Source organism: Prionailurus bengalensis, chromosome B3 (genome assembly GCF_016509475.1).
Source record: "Prionailurus bengalensis isolate Pbe53 chromosome B3, Fcat_Pben_1.1_paternal_pri, whole genome shotgun sequence".
NCBI classification, from domain to species: domain Eukaryota; kingdom Metazoa; phylum Chordata; class Mammalia; order Carnivora; family Felidae; genus Prionailurus; species Prionailurus bengalensis.
Genome location: NC_057355.1, coordinates 50,861,094 through 50,887,375, shown reverse-complemented (window position 1 = coordinate 50,887,375; position 26,282 = coordinate 50,861,094). Strand labels below are relative to the sequence as shown.

Here is a 26,282-nt window from a genome sequence, read left to right as displayed (position 1 = left end):
GCGGTGGAACATACATGAGAAATCCTAGGGCAACCATTAGGTGGCCTTAGCAGGGGCATGGTATACATTTTAATTCTTAAAATTGAACTTGTAAGAAACTTTTCCATACACCATACCAGGTTCTAAATCTTTCTTTTTTTTTTTTTTTTTGGCCATTTTCTTATTAACCTAGGACTATTAGGAACCGTTTTGAAAACATTTGGGACAAAGAACCTTAAAATTATGCCAGTGAATTTGTTAAGTAACAGAAACTTGTGCTTTGGAATTCAAATGTGGGGGACTGTGTTTCTGCTGTGCCCAAGACAATGATTCACAGATGACTTAATGATTTGGGAGTAAGGGAAAAAGAGTAAGATGCGCTTCCTCATTTCGGAATACCTAAGTCTCAGGAGCTTGAAGACTCTCCACAATAATGTTTCCTTTAATGACTTCAGTTTTGTATTCTAAGAAAAATGAAAATAAGCAAATGCTAAATCATCTAATCATTCAAAGAGCCAAATGGTTTAGTGGCCAAGTTTATATCTGTCCCTCCTGTTCCAAGCAGCTGTAATAATACCAATAGAGGAACTGGTTGTAAAGGGTACAGGATATGGGCATGACAAATTCAAAAACATGAGTATGGCATGTCAACCTATCCTACATCCATATATAAGCATCCATTTCATTTGAATAAAACATCATTCCTGTTAAATTGATGTTAATTTGAATTCTATCAGTTGTATTGTTGTATAAGATCTAGAAACATCATGTTTATACCTCCTTTTATGTTGGCACCTAATGCATAGTGTGGTGCATGAGAAAATTTGTCTTATTTGTAGCCTCATGTTACTCAAATGAGAAAAACACTGACTTAATTATAAACTAGTTCTCAGAAGACATGTGATTAGAAATAGATTAGAAACTGTCTTACCTCTAGGAGAGCCATCAAACTTGGATACTGGAACATCAGGAATGTGCCACAAAGTAATTCTTCCTGAGACTTCTCCAGAGAATAGTATCTTATAAAAAGGCTCTTTCCTTTCATTCATGTAGCCCATAACAAAGGAAAGGCCCTGGTCCAAAACAAAAAGTTAGCTTTTATGTAGAAAAAAATATCTGAATATAAAATGACAACCACTATTTTCAAATGGAGGAACAAGACTTCATAGATTAACTGAATTGTTTCCATTTGCTTCCTGATCTTTCAAAAATTTCAGGTAACTTAAGTGACATTATCTCTTACTCAAGACAAAAAAAATTTATAAAATAAGCAAAGTCCACAGCTAGACTTCAGAGAGTTACTAAGACTATTTAACATGTACTTAATGTTCTGTGTCTGTATTACACATAATGTTAGAGGCTTTACATTTATTCTGCTAAATAATCCTCACATTAATTCTCTGAGGTTGGCACTATCATTGTCTCCATTTCCCAAATAAATAAACTGAGAGTGGAGAGGTTGATTTACCTAAAGTGTTATAGACAGCAAAGAGTCCATGTCTTCATGACCATACCCTACTGTCCACTAAGGAGGCCTGATTTCTTTATGGTCCCTTAAGTTCCACTGTCAATTACAATAGCAACAAGTAATATATGTGTGGTAATTTTGTGTTATTAACATGCTTTCAACTTTCTGTTAACTACTTTTCATATTTAATATATTTGATTTTAAACATTCTAGGAGATCAGAAATAAAAATGAGTCCATAACATAAACAAGTAAATAAACAAATACTAATATAATTAAGTATATAGTTACAGTTTATATTAATATATTATATATTTATGTACATAAGGTTATAATTTTGCTGAGGCAGAGTATGAATATTAAGCACCAGAGTTCTGGAAGACATGCTTTTATCAGTGTAATGGGTCTAGAGTCTCTAGTGCCTGAGTGCAGTGCAGATGTTCTCTGGGCAGACTTGCATATAGAGATTATGAACAAGGCATCAAAATTATTAAGAGATTATAAAAACAAAAACTTCTTTTGATGTACAAAGAAAAGTCACCCTGGAAAGAAAGCCAACTGCTGGTGCTAGAAGTAAAGAAGTCTAAGAAAGTGATAGATAGTTCCTCATTAGAAAATATGTTTGAAGGTCAGGACTTTGATGTATTATTGGAAAAATTCTGTAATGTATCTGAGGAGTATTAAAGGCCAAAGCATTGCTATATTTATTCCTCACAACAAAGCTACAGAGTAAGTAAACACTGCCATTATTCCTGTTATGGAGAAAAGAAAACTAATACAGGAAGAGAGTAAGAAAGGAATCCAAGAGCATACAACCAAGGTAGTCCTCCAACATGAGAGCACTGCAGAGGAGAAACAGCTCCTAGGAAGTTGCTTCTACAGATTTAGAAGGCACTTTCAAGTCTTATACTTCTCAATCCATCACTTTTGTAGGTGTTAGAAACTGTGTCAATACAATTTGGGTAAACCAGCAAACTAGCTTCTCAAACTCTCTTGACCTTGAAGAACCTTAGAACTGACTAGTTCCACTCCCTCATGATTTTGATACAGAGAAGCTGAGCCATTACTCGGTTCCTGTGGTTGGTGGCAGGCAGCATGCCTCATTTCCCCCAACAGCATATGCTCCGGTGCTGCTGTTCTCCCTCTGTACCTACTATGCCACTGCCATTCATCACTTGCTCACACCCACACCTTGTCACCTCTGCCCTCGTCCTTTGCAGTATCCCTCTCTGATTCTGCTATTCACTTGGACACTCCCCTCAGAGCCCCTTACCATATGAACTCTGATTTGTCACCACAGTACCTAGGGTGTATCACAAGGAACACCTGCCCTACAGGAGGTAATAAAATAGCCCTCAAGAGCGAATTCTCGGGGCACCTGTGTAGCTCAATTGGTTAAGCATCTGACTCTTGATTGTGGTTCAGGTCATGATCTCACAGTTCATGGGACTGAACCCCACATCAGGCTCTGTGCTGACAGCATGGAGCCTGTTTGGTGTTTGGGTTCCTCCCTCTCCCTCTCTCCCTGCCCCTCCCCTGCTCCCTCTTTCTTTCTCTCTCTCAAAATAAATTAAGCATTAAAAAAACAAAAACAAAAACAACAAAAAAACCCAGAAAATTCTCTTGAGTTAACTGCCTGGGTTCAACTCCTGGGTTTAGTACATACTAACTCTATTAAAAGCACCAATTACTTGATTTAGACAATTTACTTAACCTCTCTGTGTCTCATTTTCCCTAAATGTGAAAGAAGGCCAGTAAAAACACCTACTCTATAGGATTGCTGTCAGGATTAATGAATTGATAAAGGTGAGGTGCTTAGAATGGTGCCCTGCATTTGGCACATACTCAGTACCTATGAACCATTCTTATTATCCACTTTTCGGAACAACTGAGAAACTTGCTCCAAAGTCCAACTGCCAGACTTGGGCCAAACTGCCCAGGTTCAAATCCTAGGAATTAACCTTTCTGAACATGATTTGCAAAGTGAGGCCATGGTGGGAATGCATGTAGATGGAGGAGTGTGTATATTTGAAAATAACAAGGACTAAAAAAATAATTACCCATCAGCATCATCGTTATTACTCTTAGTTCATGCACCCAAATTCCTTACATGCAATCTTCAGGCTATCTCTGCCTCAACTACCCCTTAACTCAGCACTGCAGAGTTACTCCACAGCTAAGACTCTGAAAGCCAGTACCTTATCTCAACAACCAGGACCCCTGCAACAGGCCTCAGTGATCATCAGCTGTCATTAGAACCTTGGGAGACTCTCACGAAGCTACTGAAAGGAAGGGCGAGTCTCATTTTGCTACTACAACTCCATCAGCAGATATATTCTGAACGTCACAAATGGTAACTGTGGGAACATGTTACTGTTACACACTGAGATTTATGTCTATTGGTGCCATTCCAAAAGAAGAGTCTACTTAATACTACATATTTATAGAATACCCTTTTCTAAGCTCCTTGTACTCATCAAACTTATCTCCCACCCCATCAAAATGTTACCTTCTAACTTCAGGAGAGATTAAGAAATCTTATAGTTAGTGAATATTGGCGATGTTTTGAATAAGGAAAACAATGTCAGACTTTAACTTCTGGCTGGACAAAGGGCAAGCAAGAGTGTGAGGGTGGGTAGACTAGCTTCTTTAAGTTTCCGATTATTCTATTCATATTTCACTGGCTTCCTAGTATTTCCCACGTTTAAGATAAATAACTGTCGTTGTCTAAACAAGAATTGTTGCGGGGCATCTGGGTGGCTCAGTCGGTTAAGCAGCCACCTCCAGCTCAGGTCATGATCTCGAGGTTCGTGAGTTTGAGCCTGCGTCAGGCTCTGTGCTGACAGCTTGGAGCCTGCTTCAGATTTTCTCTCTCTCTCTCTCCCCTTCCCTCAATAGCATGTGTCCTCTTTCTCTCTCTCAAAAATAAACTTAAAAAAAAGAATATTTAAAAATTATTGATAGATGATCCATAGATCTATGTCTTCATATTTTGAGGAACAAAATAAGGTGGCTTCCCCTAAGGTTAGTATTTTTTTTAAGTTAATTTGCAATTGCTGTGTTTTTCTTCAGCACCAATATGTGCAGTCGACTAGATCTTAAAGGATACTACCTACATTTTAGCTTTTGGGGAAAACTGCTTTATAAAAAGTGCATTCTGGTGCTAAAGGAAAGAATGGGCAGGCAGGTCCTTTACAAAATAACTAAAAATGCTTTTTCTAAGTAAGCCACACTACTGCTCTTATAATCAACAGTGAAGCAAGACTCCATTGCCACTCACAGATGACTTTAGAAATAGTGTTTGATGCCACAATTCTGAAGTTTGCCTGTGCCCCAGTGGCACTTAGAGTTCTAATTTTGGGCTGGCAGTTTTTTAATCAAGTTTTTGCAACAAACCCCTATAGATATGTTAAAGGTACAATTACAGAACTATAGGTTCTCCAGTGGCTAAACTGCAAAATTAAGCAAACCATCAGTCCGTAAAAAAAATGTTTCCTTAGTTGACACGTCAGTAATCCAAAGTCCTTATTCTCCGTGAAATACCTCCTTGGATAATTAACTGATGACTAAGTCCACAGGTTAACAATCATAACAGCAAGAACAAACCTCATTTTGGTTAGCACTACTAAAATAAAACAACTTTAAATGATCAGACTTCATAGAGTGTAAAGATAAAATTCAGTCAAGTAAAAACACACAATTATATCCTCAAGTCTGCCAGGACTCACAATTATACTTGTTTTACCAAGAAAAGTTATTCAGAAGAATAGCTAAACATATGCAAAAACGATAATATTGAGATTAAACAAGCAGGATATAAACCATTTGATAAAATTTAAAAACTGGAGTAGACACATCAAAATGTTAATAACTTCATATCAAATCATTTCTCCAAAGGGTCAGTGAACAATGTGTGTGTGTGGCAAGGTGGGAGGTGGGGGCGAGAGAGTGAGAGAGAATGAATATGGCAAAATGTTGACAATTGGTAGATGAGTGGAGGTAGATGATGGAGGGTAGGTGAGTGATCATTGTACTATTCTTGAAACTTTTTAAATATTTGAAAATTTTCCCATTAAAATAGGTAAATACATAAAATATATTCCTTGTGAATATTTATGGTGGCAAAATTATGAATTTTAGTTCCCCCACTTTTAACTTTTAATTTTAATTTTAACTTTCATAATTTTTCTATAACAAATATATATCACTTAGTTACTCCAGCTTTAAAATATATATTTTTCGAAGGCAAAGTTTTCTCTTCAGTACCCACTAACAATTAGATTTGATTTTCTCGTTGACAACTTCATGTGATTCTTCCATTCAATTTTTTCAAGTCTGACTCTCTGTTACAGACAAAGCAACACTTATCTAAGACGCAGAGTGAAGCAGCTTTGAGGCAGTCACTCTCTCCTTGCATTACCTTATTTTCCTGCACAGAAGTAGAGCACAGTAAATGAGGATAAATGGTCTCTTTAAGCACTCTTCCATCAGCAGGGTATATGCTTTTTGAAAGCCCACTGCATGGTGAAAAATAAAAAGCAGAGTTGAGAACTTTGAGGTTCTTTATTCGTTTTTTTCCTCCTCCCACTTTCAAAAGCCGGATGGTACCATTCAAGTTTCTAAACTCTAGTTAGAAATTGTTGGGTTAATAATTACAAGTGACTTTTTGAAAACCCAGCACCAGCTGTACAAGTTATACATGGTTAATCTCATTCCTTCATCCCCTGCTGTTTCATACAAAGGCTGAAGCCTCCCAAGCCCAGAGTAAATCTTCTAGTGCCAAAGTTGTTTTGTTCTGGTTTTTGATCATGGGCAGCATGCAGGGATTTTTCCATAATAAACCTCCCAAAGTTCATTTTCTACCTGAATGTTTTGTATGCCGCTCCCATCTGAGCCCACCTGTTCAGCAGCTGATAGATAAAACTGTGACCATCTTCTGTCCAGATGATGATTCTGTGAGCAGCAAGCACCTCTCCCCCAGCAAAAAACTGCCCACTTCTGCTAACTTCGGTCCGCAGAAGGGAAAAATCACAATAGTCATAAACCTAAAATACAAAATTAATGATGTACATTAACAAAAGCTTCTAATCTAATCTGTCAATGAGATGAAAGATAAATTATGCTTATCAAGACTATTTAGATGGCAGTGTTAATGCAACAATATATTAAATATTAATAACAGGACACACTGTACTCATGCGCCAAGATCATTTTTTATTAGTACTTATTTTTTTCATTTATCCTAAGGTAGGTTTAATGAATAAACTTTATACCATTCCAGAATGTGCCCATTAAGCACAGAAGCCAAAAATCCCAAAATTTATATGTTATTTTATTCCTTCTATATGGTAGTCCAACTTCAACTTTTAAAAATTTGTTACACAAAAGTTTACACAGCAGAAACCTTTTGATACACTACATATTTTATATTTTTGTTCAAAAATATAGTATCAACATATAAGTAAGATACTGTAGTTTTGTTAGCTGGGCCAGTTATATGAAACATTAAAGAAAAAGGGATGCTATCAAATGATAATAACTTAGCTCTTCTTTCTTGATGGAGAGATCAGTGAATATACTCATAAGAAAGTAGATTCTCTAAAAATGAATATAGCAACTATGCAGAAAAGGAACAAAGCCTATAAATAAAATCAATGTATGTAGATGAAAGGGTTTAGTTTGCTTTTTAATTTTAAAGTTCAGGCATCAAATTTTTAAAGTAATCCAGAGATAAATGCTCATTATTGTCATGGTCTGTTACTAATAAAATTGGGATCTACTTTATATATATAATATCCTGAGAAGCAAAACAGCTGAGTGCAGGGAGAGGAAAATTGATACAAATGGGTCATAAAAGACAACTAATTCAATTTATCGTGTCATTTTTATAATACCTTCCAACATTTAGAAAATACCACCAATAAAAGTCTCTCCGTATATGTGCAAAATCGTATTGCCCGGCAGTTCAGGGAGTCGAGAAATTTGGATTCCTTCTCGTAGACATCTTGTTTTTCCTTCAGAAGGAATGAGAACACTTTAGTGCCGGTTCTAGGTAATTTATACATGACTTGCTCTGCTGTACACCTGAAGTAGATCAGACCATTTTTATAAAAAACAAAAAAACAAAAAACTACCCGTTTCCTTTTGAGTTCCCTGAACTAAGAAATCACTTCACAAGAGAAACCATGAACAGGAAACCCACTTGGCTTAAAGGATTCCTCATATATAATCGTTCCTACAAGCATTCTGTGGGACACTGTGCTGGATGCTGAGAATGTAAAGATAGGAATAAGTTTCTCATTTTCAGATGTGGTGGAAAGACAAAACAAAAAAAAGTAACATATTAAAAAAAACAACTGCAGTAAATTAACTGCTAAAAAAGAAAAATGAATAAGTACTTTGAAAAAACAAAAGCATGGCCAACACAGAACATCTAGAATACCATATTCACAGTAAGTTTCTGATGATGCTGGTGTGTGTTTCTTGGGCTCATTATGGCAACACAATTCCTAGGCTTCCTCTAGGAATTTCCAAGAAGTTCCAAAGGAGAGCTCAGAGCATGGGGCAGCTGAAACAATTTTATCAACAGCATATAGAATATGACTTTTTTTGTCCACCACCTCAAATTGTAGCCTGATGCAGGAACAGGTGAATATACTCGACTCCCAGTGCATGCGACCCCAGCTGTTCACAGTCATCTTCCTGCCACTGCTCACATACACTCAGAAGAAAGGGGGTCTTTCTGCTGTAAGGGTCAGAAAGATATTCTTCTATGATGGACTTTATTTTTATTAAAATGTAATCAATGTGTGTGTGTGTGTGTGTGTGTGTGTGTGTGTGTGTACACGCACGTGCCCATAAAAACATTTGTATATGCCCTGAGAACAGGTTGGAAGGATACAGTCTAATTGTTTTCAATTAGAGGAGTGATGGGGGGAGTACACAGAGGTAAAATTTATATACTTCTACATTATTTGAACTCTTAACAATGAGCAGGTAACACCTTTATAATTAATTTTAAAAAACCAATAAATATGCTTGAAATTGGAGAATAAAGAATAGAGTTTCACAAACCAACCTGAATGCTGTTGATAGATGAAGAGAGATCCCATACTTTGAGCTCACCAGCTACTGATACCACCAAGAGAGAATCTTCTGTAAAAACAATAAAGGTCACATAAAAGTTGACCACTGTTATAAGTGGTTGCTGTAGAGATCATTTCACAGTCATTTAAGGATAATATAGGGTTACGTAGGTGGAACATATTCAACTTTAGGGTTATTTTTCTGATAAAAAATAAACACTTTAGATCACATTTTAAGTTTGTTTCAAAATGTCAAAATGACCCCCATGTAATAGAGAGCCACTAAATAGAGAGCCACTAAAAGCAGAGCCACATTGCAAATGATTATGTTGTCAACACTATATCTTCTTATTTCAGAAATAAGTAAGGAGCCAACCTTCCCTCATTACAGAAATCGAATTATCTTCTTTACTACATCCAGAAGACGCAGCAAAGCAAAAGTTCCAAGCGTCTTGCTAATCCACCACAAATGCCTGCTTGTCACTCCTGAAATGTACCGATGAACTGGGTCATGGAAACACGGTCTCCTCTTTTCATTTCATCTTGACCTCTTGCTGACTTTCTAACGACTTGAACCATTGGCTTGGGTGTTCTCAGTTTTTTGATTTGGCTTAGAGAACTATCACCACCAACAGGTAAACATAAAGAAGTATTCTGAGCTCTTGCCCAGTAGCTCAACACATAGTTCAAAAGTGATCTTTTTATATGCATTCTCTTAGTGTTCTATAAGACCCAACTATTACCTTGAATTCTCATGGAGTGTACAATGCACAGGCAGTTGATCCAATCAGGAGACTGAGATGATATAAAAGTGTGAATAACAGCCAAACTTTTAGCATCGATGATAAGAACATCTTGATATTCTCCACAACACAAAAGCCAGCCTTCCCCTGTCATCCGGAAGGAGCAGTGGTAATACTATGGAAATGGAATTCAAAGCAAGAGTTTAATTATCACTAGCAATTAACAGAATTTGGGCTATGGTGAAGACTCCTCTGATTTTAGTTTTATCATCTATTCAATGAAGGTATTTACTTGAATGAACAACAAGTTAAATTTCTTTTAGTTCAATGATTCCACATTGCTAAAATTGATTTGGGGCTTAAGTCTCCTTTGTATTTCAGTATTTTTCCTGAGAAAGGGGGATCTTTTTAGGAAGAATGACTCTTATTCCAATCATAGAAAGTTCACAATTGTTTTATTTCTAGAATGCTATGTAGAAATAGACAACAACAAAAATCAGGTTCTTCTGGCAACATTGCTTCATGTTAATAAGAAACAAACATGTTTGAAGAGTGTGTGAGGAATTCTAGTGCCAAGTAAGTTTTGAGAACAGCTTTTATCAAAGATTGAGTAACACATTCTACTCCAGACAGACTCTCTCACTATTAAGATTTTGGCACCACAAAGGAGTTTGTGAATATTGCAGTGCAAGTCCTCAATGCTAAAAGCAATGAGTAAAACATTAAAAAACACTGTCAGCATCATTGGTATAATGCAACTGCCTTACCTGTATGCTGGGAGTCCATCTACCAAAAGGTAAAATCTCTTTTAAATACTGGGAAATAAAGGTATGGCTATACCTTTTGCTCTCTTTTCCTAAATAAGAAATTCAGAAATTAAGAACCTATCCACCTAAAAATAGTTAAAATTAAAGACAAGAAAACCTTTTTTGCTTTATAAAATAATTTGTCATTAAAACCGAATCTTTCTACGTGTGTATCGTGTGTGTGTGTGTGTGTGTGTGTGTGTGTGTGTGTGTTTGGAGTGTAACTAAGAAAAAAAAACTGTCTTTCAAATGTACCTATGTTAAAAAGACACAAAAATAAAGGAAGAATCAGGAAAACAATTCTTGAATAGTTTACTTTGGGGGGAAAATGCTAAAATAACAGATGATAACTGACAGTGTTCTATTTCAGGAACAAAAGAAAAATTAAAGAAAAGAATATCCCCCCCAAAGACATTTCTTTAAATATGTGCCTAGAAAATGCTCTAAAGGAATTGTAGAATCCAGAAATGTTCTGAAGGGACTGAATGTACTTACACAGATTGCAGTGTGCCTGTAAGGAAGCGTGGCCTTCTCCACACGCTGTCCGTTCGTGACATTCCAAACACACATCTCCCTAGCAGAGATAACTTGGTATTATTCTCTGTCATTTCCAGTCAATTGGCTGAAATAATTTTTGTGCCACCAAGTTTTTCTGTAGTGCTGCACTTAAATGCAACCTGATCGTTTATGTGGCTTTTTGTTACAGATTACTGAGCAAGAAAATGTTGTGGTCATTAGCAGGGATGACATACTGTATCTGTGTCTTTTTGTTTGGGTAATTACACCCTGCCGCCAGCCTACAGACCTTACCTTAGCACCAACCTGACCTAAAACAAATTGTGTGGATACAGCTATCACAGTCTGTTAGAGTGACAGTACAACAATCTTTCCGTGGAAACTGCATCCTCTTGAAAATGGTTTATTTCACTGAACTTAAACTACATATTCTGAAAAGCATAACGCATCAAGGGCTGCATCTTCTGGAGCCGAGGTATCATTTTTATAAAAATAAACAGTGCCACCAAGAGGCTATATTTGGTCTATAATTGATAATGGTTTATTTCTTTGCTTATCCTGAAATGCTGAAATCACACTTGCTGCTGCATGTTTAGAAAATTCTAATTGTTTACAAAACTCTGACTTGGTTGCATATATGTTACAAAGATGTACATACCATTAGGAAACACAGTGATAAAATGCATCCAAGTACAGGGCAATTTAAATCTATGTGATTTCAGTTCACAAAAACCAGAATGGCTGTTTTAGAGTTGTTTGGTAATATTCTTCAGTTTTCACACTTCCAACACATAAGCAAAACTTTCCATGAAAAAATTAAGGATAGCTTTATTAGCTCTAAGGGAGAAGCTGCTATTAAGAAGCAAAAGATACGAATTAATCATAGTAAATGCTAGATGCATTTGGTGTTTGCCAGCCTTTTTGTTTTTCTGGCCAAACACTGGAAATCAATCTTTAAATCAGTGGTTCTCTACCTGGGGCGATTTTGTCTCCCAAAGGACATCCGACAATGATAAGAGATTTTTGGTTGTCACAACCAGGAACACACTACTGGCATCTAGTGGGGAAAGGCCAGGAATGCTGCTAAATATCCAGCAATGCACAGGAGGGCCCCACAACAAAGAATTCTCCCGGTGCTCCAAAATGTCCTTAGTACTGAGGCTGAGAAATCATGTTCTAGATATAAAAACAAAATATTCATAGTTTTTTCTCTCTGTTTATATCCAAACATATTCCAAAAAGGATTTGAGGCAATATGAAAACTCATGTAACTCAATAAAACAAAGGGAAAATGTGCACACGTGTGTGTGTGTGTGTGTGAAATAAAACTAGGAAAAAAGGTAGAAATTGAAATAATATATCTCAAAGGTAAAAAAAAAGTGTCAAAGATAAAAATAAATAGAACTTTAAGTCACTATTAATATAAAAGTTTAGCTTCATAAGGAATTGGAGTTTATTAACATGGTTCTCAACTCTAGCTGTACATCGCCTGTGCATATTTCAAAAATTATACATAGAGATTCTAATTCCATGGCTCTGTGTTGGAGTCCCCACATGTAGGTTTTGCAAAGCTCCTGGTCATTAATCTGTTTCTAGATAAGGCTATCTCTAAACCAGTGGTTCTCAACTGGCTATACATGAGAGTTATCAGGGAACTTTTTAAAAATACTGGGGCTAGGACCCAGACATCAAGCCATGCTAATAAAATCCCATTTTCCAAGGTTGGAGCCTGTATCAGTAAAAGCTCTCTCCGTGATACCAATGTTTCTCTTGGATTCTAAAGTTTTCCCTATTTGTTTGCTTATTATCTTATTTTCTATCTTAAAGTAAGAAAATATATATACAAAAATACCACAAAGCAAAAATTGACTCTTATGCTTCGCAGTTCTTTTTAAGAAAAGAAAGCAAATGTGTTGTGTTTCAAAAATAGCATTGACATTTTAGCTGGAACAGTACAAGTTACATATTTAATAAGAACACAGGAAAATTAACTGTTAAAATGTACATTCTTCTTTTCCTTTTGAAATACTGTTACCAAAGTTTCTACATAGATTAAATCATCTTCAATTAAAAAGGAAGCTTAACTCAAAAAAATTGTTTAACAATTGCCAAAATTTTTAAATTTTTGATTTTTTAAATTTGAGTTAAAAGAGGAACACAGAGGAAAGTATCTGCAACATATAAAATTAGAAAATTGTGGGGCGCCTGGGTGGCGCAGTCGGTTAAGCGTCCGACTTCAGCCAGGTCACGATCTCGCGGTCCGTGAGTTCGAGCCCCGCGTCGGGCTCTGGGCTGATGGCTCAGAGCCTGGAGCCTGTTTCCGATTCTGTGTCTCCCTCTCTCTCTGCCCCTCCCCCGTTCATGCTCTGTCTCTCTCTGTCCCAAAAATAAACGTTGAAAAAAAAATTTTTTTAATTAGAAAATTGTTAAATTCCCACTGATTTCCTTAAGAAAAGCCCCCCCCCCCTTTTTACTCAATCTGTATCTCTACCTCAGCAGCTCAATAAAAATTCATCCAGTGGATAAGCAGATCAGTCACCACTCTTATATCCACTTTTCTACTTTCAGAAATAGACTATTTTCTTTGGTCCCTGCTTATTCTTATATTTATTTGCCTATAAAGTTGTTATGATTATAATTTTAACAAAACATCTAGAGGGAGAGGAGATAAACATGGTTTGCCATCTTGAATCCAAGTCCCTTATGTTCTTCAAACTCTCTTTTATCTTCCATTATACTTTTAGGGTTTCATTGGCATTCTCAGGTTCCATTCTGCTTCTGGAATGCTGGTTTCCCTTAGTTTTGTCTTAAGCTTTCTTACCATCTCACATTTCACACTCTCTCTGGGTGAATTATCTACTCCCATCACTTCAGGTAGCACCCATATGATGTTGGAATCCCAGACCAATTCACTGAGCTCTACATTTCCATACACAACTGGCTATTAGATGTCTCTACCTAAATGACTTGCAAGACTTCACACTCTTCATATTCACAATGAAGCAAAACATCTGCCTGCCTTAGTTTTCTATTCTCAGTGAATGGTATCATCACCAATGAGTTTCCCAAGTCATTCTTGACATCACACTTTCTCTCACTGCCCCCATGTTCAGTACTCACTATGCCAGATGTGTTCTCTGAACAAGCAGCATCAGCATTGTCCAGGAAACGTGTTAGAAATGCAAGTTCTTGAACCTTAGCCTGGACCTACTGAACCCATATCTCTGGAAGTGGGGCCAGAAGTCTGTTAAACCAGCTCTGTAAGTGGTCCTACTGTAAGCTCAGGTTGGAGAAGCACTGCCCTGGAAGACTCTAAGACTGGGTACTTGCCCAACTTTCTTACTTCTCGCTTGTGATTAAAAGTTTTTTTAATAAGTAATAACCCCCTTTATCAATGCCAAGGCTTTTTTTGCCTTAAGGTTTTATTAACTACATGTATTTATTAACATAAAATATTTACATAGCAAATATCAACATTTTGGTCATTATTCATCTGGTAAATCTTTTTTCCATCCATTTACTTTTAACCTTTCTATGTCCTTATGCTGTTTTTGTCTTTTAAATTGTATGACCATCTACGTGATTTAACTAGAGGGCTCAGTCTCAATTGAGATTATGGTTTTAGTCAGATTTATCTCAACTACATTATTCTGTGCTTTCTATTTGCCCCATTTATTTTGTCTCCTTTGGATTAAATAACATTATTTTTCTTTTCCAAATTGGAAGTTCTGTATTCTATTTCTTTTATTTTGATTTCTTCTCTCTGTTCTTTTAGCAGCTACCCTGGAAATATGTACATCTAGCTTTTTTTTTTTTTGTACATCTAGCTTAAAGCCTAAAGTTATTCAACATCTTTACCCACCTCTAGAACAAGAACATGTGGAATCTGATCACTACACTATCCTATGTGATTGTTGACTAGAATTGACATATTTATAGATTGTGTGTATATATGGCGGTGGGGGGTGGGAGGTATATATAAACATTATTGTCTTCTAATCTATATTTATTTGCATTTTCTAAAACGTTGCTGGTTTTGTTCAATATTCCTTCTTCCATCTCAGCTCTTCTGTATGAAATCATTGTGTTTCTTACTGAAGAATGTCATTTACAATTCTGGTGCTTATAGAGGGTCTATGGGCAGTGAACATTCTTAGTATTTGTCTTAAATACTTACTTAAATAGTTAGCATTATATTAATACTTATTAATACTTAGATACTTAAGTACTAATTACTTAAATACTTAATAAATGCTTAACATTTGTCTTAAATACCTATTGTGACTTTATTTTTTTAAAAGACATTTTCGCTAAAGATACAATTCTAAGTTGGCAGTTATTTTCTCTCAGCTTTTTGAAGATATTTCACTGCTGTCTAGTTTCCATTTTACTGTTGAGAAGTCAGCTTAATTACATTCCTTTATAAATCTGCTTTTTCCCACTAACTCCTTTCAGGATTTTCTTTTTCTCTGGCATTCTCTGGCATTGTCTGTTCCAACATCAGGCCTCCAGGTATCTATTTCCTTTCATGTATCCTGGGATTCATTGGGATTCCTGAATCTTAGGATTTATGCCTATTGATGACATCATACTCTGGGGGAAAAATGAAATACTGAGTCAAAGCAATTTTGTGCCTCTTTGATCAACTTGGAAGCAGAAATGCTAAGTCCACAGTCATTCCCAAGTCTACTCAAAGCTAAAGTCATTGTTTGGGGCATAATGGACCAAGCCTAGTACACTAATAACTTCCAGCAGATTAAACCAAGATTTGCTAAGTATGCAATAGCTGAAATATAGATACTGCCTAAAAAGTATCTCACAGATGCAGGCTAAGTTTTGCATCTTGAAGGAACAGAATTCTAGAAAATTCAAATCATTTTGGAAAAGAAAGACCAAACCAGACTCTTTGGCTCTTTAATAATCATATTTGCAGGGTCATACAGCTAAATTCATCTATCATCAAGAATATGCCCATTAACCTTAGTTTCTTTTTTGGAGCTAGACTACTATGGGCAAAAACCTCAAGCTGGAACTCAATTACTTTCCAGAGCTATTTCTCATTTAGCTATTAATTTTCTCAATTTTCCAAGTAGACTCGGAAAAATAAAAAATTGCCATCTCCCAAATTCTCTAGACTCGGAATGGGAGTCCTAGCATATGAAAGCTACTAGCAATTGTTAAAAAAAGAATGTACCAGTGCATTTCACTTTAGCCTCATCCAAAGTTCAATCTCTCTAGGTTTAACAATTATGTCTTTGCTATAAGCTATGAGAACAGCTTTGATATCTGTTTCACTAGCATTTTGTTAAACTATTAAGTTTCTACAAGGTGGACACTCATTATTCTTTTCGTTCTCAGAATTCAGAGCCATGTAATTTCTTCTCAGATTAAAAACAAAAAGGAGGGGTTTCTCTTGTTTCAACCTGTAATCCAATCCCTGATTCACAAATGCATGCTGAATCGATTCTGCATTCCTGGGTTTACTTTGGCAAATAACTCATCAGCTGAGCCCAGTAGATCTTCCATCAGTGAGGCTTTTCTCTTACAGCTTAGTTCTATTTCATTGGAATAAAGCTTGCTTCCATGAAACTGCACCCAAATCACAGTCTATTTCCCCTTTTTCCCATCATCCCACTTACCACTGAGTCCTCTCTTCTGTTTCTTCTATAATGATATCAGACGAGTGTATTACATAAGGAGTATAACTATTGAGTTGTTGTACAAAACTATGAAGGCTTGGATAGTTTGCTTAAGAGCTCAAAGTGAGTTACAACTTGAAAAAAGACAAGCACCCAGACTTTTCCGTTTTCAGATTCTATAACAGGTGGCATTTGCCAGTATCTTTTACAGAGGGAGACTGCCACAAGGCCTGATACACATGTTGGGGTGTTTATTCTGATCTTAATCCAGAAAAAAAAGAGTATTAAATTGGGAAACATAGTACTGATCACATTCCTTGGGATCATGACACAAATTACCATTCAAGATCAAAATTTTCCTATATGTAAAAGGAACATGATAATCACTAAGATTTCCTTCAACTCCCGAATTCTGTACCCCATTAATTGGTTTTAAAAAGGTAGAGAGAATACAGATGGTTACAAAGTTGCACACATCTTACATACCCATTTTCAGCAGCACTAACGACATAGGGCTGTTTAGAGAAGTCTCTCGCTTTTGCCAAACATGTTACAGAAGCCGAATGACCAAACAGAAGTTCTTTAGCTGAAATCTGAAAATGATCAGGGTAAGCTTTTAAACAGTTGTAAACTTCTTAAGAATATAAACATCATTTTATGTGACTATTCATAATTCTGATTAGAAAATCCTGTTATGTTTTTGCTCTACATACGTTTTAGGAAAACTGATTTATGCCACATGAAAATCCACAGAATAAAAAAAATCTATTTTTTAATGTTTATTTATTTTTGAGAAAAAGAGAGAAAGAGAGAGAGAGAGAGAGAGAGAGCGCACAATTGGGGTTGGCGCAGTGAGAGAGGGAGACACAGAATCCGAAGCAGGCTCCAGGCTCTGAGCTGTCAGCACAGAGACCCATCCGGGGCCTAAACCCATGAACTGTGAGATCATGACCTGAACCTAAGTTGGCATTCAACCAACTGAGCCACCCAGGCACCCCTAAAAAAATACCCAGATACAGGAATTGTGTTGTACATATTTTTTTGGTTTTTGTTTTCGGTTTTATATCCATCTTGACAACTAAACAATCACCAGACCTGTTTTACAACATCTAGGTTTTGAATACAAGTAAGTCGGTGTTGATGTTTATTATGCACAAAATGTGCCTCAAGTGATAGCAGCATGTTAATGCGCAAATTTCAGAATGCAGAAATGAGTTTACAAAATAATACAAAGAAAACATTACCCTTTTTGTAATCATTATAACCTTACTGTAACCTTATGTGGCTTCTTGTCTCAGAAATAAAAACTAATAAAAACTAATTTTTCCACACTAAAAGTCAGATTTTAACTAAGCTCTTATTTAAAAACACCGATTTTTAAACATGAGTTTAAAAATATGGCATTGAAGGCTAATTCTTCCATTATCTCATGTGTGAAAGATGTCCAGTGCTCTTTGTTTTTATAAAACAAGATTGTGAAAATCAAATTACAAAACAGGAAACATGCAAGATCCCTTCAAATGGAGAAGAGATTGTCAGTAGGGACTAAAAATTTAATTTGAATGACTAGAAAATTTGTAATAAAACTTGTCCTATGGGTAATAATCTATTTCCAAATTAATTCATATTCATTATGCTTTTTCTGAACTATGTAAACATATCCATAGATGATAACCAAATCATATCAATGAGTACAAATTATTTCAAAACACAATTGTTCTCTGCCTTCATCTTATTTCTATCATAATCAGCAATACTTCTCTAAAAGATGTTAGATTAAATTTCCAGTACTACAAAGAAGTTTTGTGGTTGGTGAGAACCATTTAAAACCCAAGTTCTTATTTCACCTTTTTCCTGGGAAATCCAGAAGGTCCCATCTCAGAAAATAACATACTGTCTTTCCCCATCATCACATTTGAGAACACATACCCCCAGGCATTTAACACCTTTCCATATATTACAGGCCAAATTAAGCAATGAATCAGGGCAAATCAAGGACATTCCCTCTCCTAGAGAAAATCCACTATGAATAAAACAGCATAAAGGAATTCCATTGCTTTGCATATGGAGTCCTCATTCTGCTACTAACTCCCCACATGTAGTTGAATAAGCTCTGACTCTTCAGTATAATCTCTTCATTTTATCATATTCTGGAACTGCTGTGAGGAATAACAACAACAAAAATCCACCATCATACCTGCTCATTGTCATGATGAAATCCACAGCACCTTTACTTCCATTCATGGGCTCTACCTGTATGAAGCGTTGCCAACCCCGCCCAATGCCAAGAGCTTCCAATAGCACAAATGGGAACACACAACTTGCTGTGCATCCACCATATCCAGGCACTAGTGCAACTATGAACAGGGTCTCATCCCCCATTTCACAGATGAAGAAATCAAGGCTCAATGAATATGTCATTTGTTTGACATCAAAGTTGGTAAATATCAGAACTAGAACCTGATCAATCTCTCCATTCTCTTCCTATACACAATATTGCTACTCTTCAGTTTGTCATTGTTGTGTTTCTTTCTGAGTATTAAATAGGAAGAAAAATAGAACACAGCAACACTCAGGGAATATATCTGGAAGGATGTTCAACTCACCTTTCTCTATGCTTAAAAGTGTTAAAAATACCAGAAAACACAAGTGAAGTAGTTCTTAGCATGAAACCTTGGAGAAGCTCCTCACTGGGAGACCCCACGAAGAGGTCTTTGGGAGTCGGACCCTGAGCTTGGGATGCATGTGTTGAGAAGCCCAGGACAGGGAGGTACTTATTCTCTAGCTTCCCGGTACCCTACAGTCCCACAACCCATGGACAGGGAAAAACTGAGATGTGTTTCTAATCCCCTAATAAATACTTGGATGCTCCAAGATGTCCAGAACTTAAATCACCTCCTTTCCCTTCCTGTTCCTATTCTCTAATCATCTCTATTCTTTATACAAATACAGGATACCATCACACCACCAGTCCCACCCACCACTCAAACCCCAAATCTATAAGGTAACCTTGACTGTTCCTGCACATTTACCCACACTCCAATCATTTGCTCAGTTCCTCCCATTCTTTCTTCTTAGTATCTTCCCAGTTTTCATCTCCTTTTCTTCCCCTCTGTCACTGACTTTGTTCATACTCAAAAACTTTCTTGCCTAAATTAACATAGAGGCTCCTACTATAGTCACTGTCCTTTATCTCTTCTCCCTCTGCCGTCAGTATGCCCTTGACATTAATACCAAATGATAGTCTAAATCACAAATATAATAATATAGTATTATGTCATCTTCTTGCATAAATCATCTCAAAGTCGCTTAATTTTGCCACTGCTTTTAATTAGCACATGGTGTTAGTTCTTGCTAGTTAATTTTTTTAAATCTAAATCCCTCAGCCCTCAAGGTACTCAGAGTACCTTGTATTATCACATATATGCACAGCATTAGCCAATATCCTTCCTTTACTGCACTGCAGCCCCTTTGATGGCCAGCACCAAGTCTTCTCGTGTTTGAACCGAGGTACACAGCGTACTGCCTAACTTATATGTAGTCAATAAATGCATGTTGAATAAATGCTGAATAAATACAAGGAACGTATGTAAAAAGATACAAATGCTAAGATTCCAAATTTCTTAAGCTTATTGCATCCTACCTATTATATAACACAACCACTCCAGCCAGAAACCACTATACTGAAATATTAAAAACAGTAGCAAGACATTTGAAGCCATTTAGAAGTGTGAGTTTAAACTCTAAGAGATAATACATGTGGTGGGCCACTTTTTTCAAAGCTCAACTGTTGCAATAAGACCAGTTCCTTCTTTCTGGGATGTTCATAAACATTGAGCTGAGCTGCTCTGCTATGCAGTTCTTGGCAGTCCTGCAGTGTAACTCTTCTGTGATGGGAGATGTTAATTAATTACACTATAAAATAGAATTACAATTAATTGTTAATTTAGGTTTTAAAGTGACAAACTTTAAAGGCTAAAAATAGTCTTTGATCTTTAAAAGGCTTCTTAATGAGGGCAGTATACTTTAAGTACATCATTAGTTTAAATGTTCAAATTGGGTCTAGAGGCTGCTAGCACTAAGCAAATATCTATTCCAATATGTTAAATGTTTATGACTTGGGACAGGGACAATTAATTGCCAATCAATGGGCCAAAACCTAGGTGAGGTCAGGTTCTGAGATAGGAAGACGACAATAGTAAAGTGGATTTAGAGCTTTTTGATGTGATCTTTAAAAATCACATGCAAGCAGAGACTAAAAGAATAGCAAGAAGGCCAAACTGACAGAAACACCCAGATAATTAAGATATTACTCATTTAGTTAATAGCGGTTTTCAAGGGTGCCCTTTGTTTAGATTAACGAGCCATAATTTTTAGAATTATACTTATATGTCTGTAGTTCAGTTACTTAAACATATAATTCAGGATGTAAAATGGTAACACTCAGCACAGCTTCAAGGGTGATAACACTTAGCTGGTAGCTAAGATTAGCAATATTCATAATAAAATTTTCAAATAGGATCTTGATCCATCATATAGTACTTCATTTTCTCCAAATTCAGAAGTAAAACCAATTTATTACTTCAGTAATCACCTACTTAACAATCATGCAAAACGTCCACTGTCATTGCAGGAAGAATCAAATTGTGTTTATATTGGGAGTGCTTTCTGTTTCAATGTCAATCACTTTCACTAACCTTTAGTTCAGGTGAGAGATTCCAGAGACAGAGCTGACCTTCTTGACTTCCAGTCACAATGGTTTGCTGGTCATCAGTGATCATGATGGCAGTGATGCTGTGTGGAGGGGCCTTCTTCCCCCAGAGCGCCACTGCCTGCAGGGAGCACCTCATGCTGACAGAATCTTGAACAAACAGAGAAGGGAAGTGGACACAGTCATCATTCAAAAATTTGGGAAGACTGATCATGTCACAAAGTGGACTCACCATGATCTAAACTCTGGGATGTATTCTCCCAGAGATGGGGAAAAGGGTGCTTCCCTGTCAATTAGAGGAGAAGGCACTCATTAGGCATTGAAATTACCATGCTCAGTATTAATCCATCAAAGAGAAATGGCTTTTATCCCAATTTGTGACTTTATTTATTTTTTTGAAGTAGGATCCATACCCAGCAAGGAACCCAGTGCAGGGCTCAAACTCACAACCGTGAAATTAAGACCTGAGAGCCAAGATCAAGCGTCAGCCTTCTAACCAGCTGAGCCACCCAGGTGCCCTTCAGTTAGTAACTATTAATGCAGACAAAGAGAAGGATAGGAATAATCTACCCACTCCACACACAGCTCTGACTACGGGTGATCCTGACTTGCTCCAAAGCCCAGCTAGGCCTCTTAAGAAGAATAGAGCTGGCTACACACTATAATACAAAGACAGCTTTGCATACTTTTTCCCCCAAAACGTCATCACTTCACCTAAGTAACAAATATCTGAACTTTGTAATTAAGAAGTAAATCTTTCCTATAAAAACAGTCTTTTCTAGTCTTCAAAGATTCATGCATGATTGTCCTGATTTCTGTGATATTCATGTTCTGTTTTTAGTTCACTTATTTTTGTATTTGATATCTTTCTCAATAAGAATTTTCATGAAATTACTACCTTCATGTACAAGTTACAAGGGTTAAGATGAATAAGCAATTATCAAAAAAAGCTTGCCTGTATATCCCCCAAAATGATCTCAAATATCACCTAGGGATATGTGCATTACTGTTTGTGGCACACTGAGTTAAATGTTTCCCCCAAATAGGCATTCTTTTCTGAAATCACAAATAATTTGGTGATTAATCATGCTATAAATCTTTAGAGTAGATTAGTATGTTTCCTCTTATGACTTTATAGGATCTAACTAGTCTTATTAAAAATGTCAAAGATAAGAGAGGGAAAAAGATGCCAAACTTACTTCCCACATTTGGCTTAAGAAAGTTAACAAAATGAAAAAACCTTCTGTCCTGCAGGACTTCTGGTACTGAAGCATCAACAGGACAAGTGCCAATATAAGTTATTAAAATTTATGGTACATATTCTTTGTAATGTTTAATTGCACATAGGCTCACACACATATAAACAGGGGTATGCACTACACTATGAACACAAATTCAATGTAGGCAGTGCTTAGCCCATAAACTGGTTCCTTTCAAAAATTTACTTATAGTTCAGCCGTTTGGAATTCAATACCTACTTCCTGATGGTTCACTTCTTAGGTCAGTACACAAGTGGTCTGTACTATTCTTACCACAGGCCCCAGGCACCATGAAACTAAGATTTCTATGCGAAATATCTGGAACTTTGCAATTCAGACTACCAGAACCACACATATTAATCACATTACTAAGCTAACCAAAGAGTTCTGATTTCAATAACACTGTAATCTGAACTTGGACTTCTGCTTCAAACACAGAGAAAGAATGTTCTCTCTCTCTCTTTCTGTGTGTGTGTGTGTGTGTGTGTGTGTGTGTACATGTGTTTGTGTGTTTTAATTGTTGCTTAATAGTCATGCTTTTAAATAAGTCTAGGAAATTCCAGGCATTACAAGTCTAAGAGAAACCTGAAATGAGAGCTGAGTCTGTACATGGATCTGTTGGCTAGATGTTTAAGTGTTAATCCCCACTTAAGGGCGAGAAGCCCTTCCTTGCTCAATGAAATGGAATCTAAAATAACTCCAACACTACTCAGAAAGATAAGGAAGCTGATTTCCAAAACTCCCAAGAAAAACATGCCAAACCTGAACCACAAAACAGGTTTAATAAAAAATATCATGACATACATATAATGCCAGAATCCCCACGTGCAGAAACCCATGTAAAAAAGTGTCCTCAGGTCAAAGGTACCAGTGGGAACATATACAATTGTACATTTTCAATACATATACATAGACATATAAATATACTGCATTTCTGTTACACTTTAATAAAACTATTTTTTAAAAAAGAAAGCATTTTAAAAGATACTTCACAACCAAACTCCCAATTAAAAATTACAAAACATTCAAGAAAATAATACACCATAAGTAAACAGAAAGATCAGTACACCAGGAACTAACACTAACAGAAAAATATAAAACTTACTGCAAAAGAAGAACAAATGTATTAAGTTATTTTAAACTATTAAAGAGACAAAAGAAGAAATTTAAAACCCTAGGAAAAAAGACAGCCTACAAAAAAATAAACAGGTAGAATTGTAAAACAAACAGATACTACTTCTAGAAATAAAACATAATCATTGGACTATAACAAATGTCAAGAGAATAAATCAAAATAGACTCAAGTGAAGAGAGAATCAATGGACTTAAAGATAATTCTCAAGAAATTACCCAGAGGAAAAAAAGGCAAGGAGTAGTAAAGAAAGAGAACGTTGAATGAAAGAAATCAGGGAGGTAAGATCAAACAGAGATATTAAGAGGTATAGATAACACAATGAAAACACCCAACATTTATCTAATATAAGCTCCAAAAAAAGGTAGAACCCTTTCTCTTCCTGGCTAGTTCACTCCTAAAACCACTGGACAGAGAAAACTTGAATGGAGTGTCAGAGCTCATATAGGGTGAGGAGGGCATCTGAGAACACATGAAATTGGAGCCCAGGAAGGATAAGTAAGATGCCCAAACACGGGGCAGGTCTGTGTGAGATGCACAACCCAGGCAGAGTGAAGAGGGACAGTGTGTGCAAGGCTGTCTCATACTGGGTGTTGGGGCCTGAGCAAGAAGGAAAGAGTTGACACTGTGAGGATGATGAAGGAAGTGGCCCTGATATGGGGTTCAGAAACCTGGGTAAGGTGAGAAGGGTATTTGTACTGAAGGCAGATCCAGTGAGGAGTGCTAAAACCCAAGCAGGGTGATGTGGTTTTCATGCTTGGTAAGGAGGTACTGGCACAGGGGAGTCAGAGACTGGACAGGGTGATGTGAACTTCCATTTACAGGGATGGCCTGGCCTAGAGTGCAGGAGCCCAGGGAGGCTAAGGAAGGCAGGCATGCTGGGGGAGGTTCAGCATGTCTTGGCTGTATGAGAAGGAGCACTAACAGAAAGTGTAACCAGACACAGGGAATACAGTGGCTGAGCAGAGTATTCACATCTGGGGTTAGCAGACAGATCCTCCAGGGGTGATGAAGCCATCTAGTGATCAGGAGGACATCCGCACAGAAAGCAAGGCAGCAGCATTTACAGAAAATTGGTTACATTCAGAGTAATTGATCAAATAATGAATATGTTAATAAGATAACAGGAACCAGGTTTCTTATTACCAGAAAAGAGAGTTGGAAGTAGAAAAGGAAGAAAACTGGAACACTCTCTGTGATGTTGCAATGGAATCAGAGGTTTTGGTATGAAGACATGCACCACACGTACACACTTCCCATCTCTGTTCCCCAAGGCCCGAGGAGCAGCAACAACTCCCACAGCAACAACTCACTTAGCATCTTCTAAATACTATTCTTTTTTTTTCCTTTTTTAAAGTTTATTTATTTATTTTGAGAGAGGGAGAGAGAGAGAGAGAGAGAGAGAGAGAGAGAGAGAGAGAGAGAGAATGCAAGAGTGGGGCAGTGGCCGAGAGAGAGAGAGGGTGGGAGAGACTCCCATTCAGGGTTTGAACTCAGGAAGAGTGAGATCATGACCTGACTGGAATTCAAGAGTCTGATGCTTAACCAACAGAGCCATCCAGGCACCCCCTCAATATGAGTCTTTATGAAAAGGAGCTGGGTTTCTTGGGAAATTGGTTGATTCCAGGTGTGGAACAGGGAAAATCCAAAATGATACCGGCATATATTATTGTTGAAAGCAAGGAAGTGCTCAGAGAGTGACAGGGTGTATCAAAGGGACACAGAAGCCAGGTTGAATGGACGCCCACCAGCCAAGTTATGGACAATATGGACATCAAAGTGAATCATGCTAGGAACAGATTGAAACTCATGGAATAAAATGGGAAGCCATGCGTTCACACTGATAATTACTAATTACAAAGGGGAAAAAAAGAGTAACTTTACAGAAGAGCCTAGCAAATGATGGAAGTAAGCATCCGTGATGTGGCATATCAGAGTCACACGCCACTGGATAGGATGCTGTGAGGCGAACTCAGCACTACTTCTGTGGTGTTCCTGCCAAAGATGTGTGACTTGAATCTAATGGTGATGAATACAAACCGAAGGCCTCTGTGAAATAACTGAACTGTAATTTTCAAAAAGGCCAACGAAGGTCATGAAAGTCAAAAACTAAGAAACCGCTCCAACTAAAGACTCAAGAGACAGGACAACTAAATGTAAGACATGGGTCTTGCCTGGATCCTCTTACTACTGCAGACATTACTAGGATAACTGGCAATACTTGAGGGGGGTCTAGGACTGAATAGTAGGAATAGATCAATGCTAATTTTCTAATTTTCTAATTTTGAAGGGTGATTATATAGGAGATTATATAGGAGAACATCTTTGTTCTAAGAAATACAAATTAATTCTTCAAAGATGGAGTAATAGATTGGCAAATTACTCTTAAATAGTTTTCATGAAAATAGTTCTGTGTACTATACTTACTGCTCACCCCAATTTTGAAATATTTTATAAGCATTGTTTTCAAATTTTTATTTATTTATTTTGAAAGAGAGAGAGAGACAAGGAGAGAGACAAAATCCTAAGTAGGCTCCAGGCTGTCAGCACAGAGCCCGATGCAGGACTCGAACTCATGAGCCCCAAGATCATGACCTGAGCTGAAATCAAGTGTCAGATGCTTAACTGACTGAGCCACTCAGGTGCCCCATAAGTTTGAAATATTTTTAAGGCATATTATTAATGGGTCTGCCACTTTCCAGACTATTTCAAAGATACAAAACTTAGATTTAAGAATCTAATGTGTTAAGGAGGATTAAACTAGAAATAAATGGACACCAAAGTACATCTTAGAGAAACTGTAGAGAAACGCTACATTAAAGGCAAAGCATGAAGGAAATAAAACAAAACAACCTAAAAAAGGAACATCAAGTATGCTTAAAGTAGATCTCTCCACAGCAACATTAAGGCCAAAAGCTACTGGAATATTACCGGTAAAATGCTGA

The 26,282-nt window shown here is 36.9% G+C and overlaps 1 protein-coding gene across 2 annotated transcripts in view; it reads right to left on the bottom strand.

The window, feature by feature from the left end:
• The window catches only part of WDR72 (WD repeat domain 72), a 235,291-nt gene that overhangs the window by 188,955 nt on the left and 20,054 nt on the right, over positions 1-26,282 (bottom strand). For both annotated transcript variants that reach the window (XM_043555388.1, XM_043555387.1), the window contains exons 2-10: positions 20,933-21,096; positions 16,722-16,828; positions 10,576-10,654; positions 9,275-9,449; positions 8,525-8,601; positions 7,341-7,460; positions 6,346-6,491; positions 5,867-5,963; positions 911-1,052 (exon numbers count right to left, since the gene is read on the bottom strand). In XM_043555388.1, the coding sequence (XP_043411323.1) occupies positions 911-1,052; positions 5,867-5,963; positions 6,346-6,491; positions 7,341-7,460; positions 8,525-8,601; positions 9,275-9,449; positions 10,576-10,654; positions 16,722-16,828; positions 20,933-21,085 (1,096 nt within the window). In that variant the 5' untranslated portion in view covers positions 21,086-21,096. The remainder of the gene's footprint in view (positions 1-910; positions 1,053-5,866; positions 5,964-6,345; positions 6,492-7,340; positions 7,461-8,524; positions 8,602-9,274; positions 9,450-10,575; positions 10,655-16,721; positions 16,829-20,932; positions 21,097-26,282) is intronic.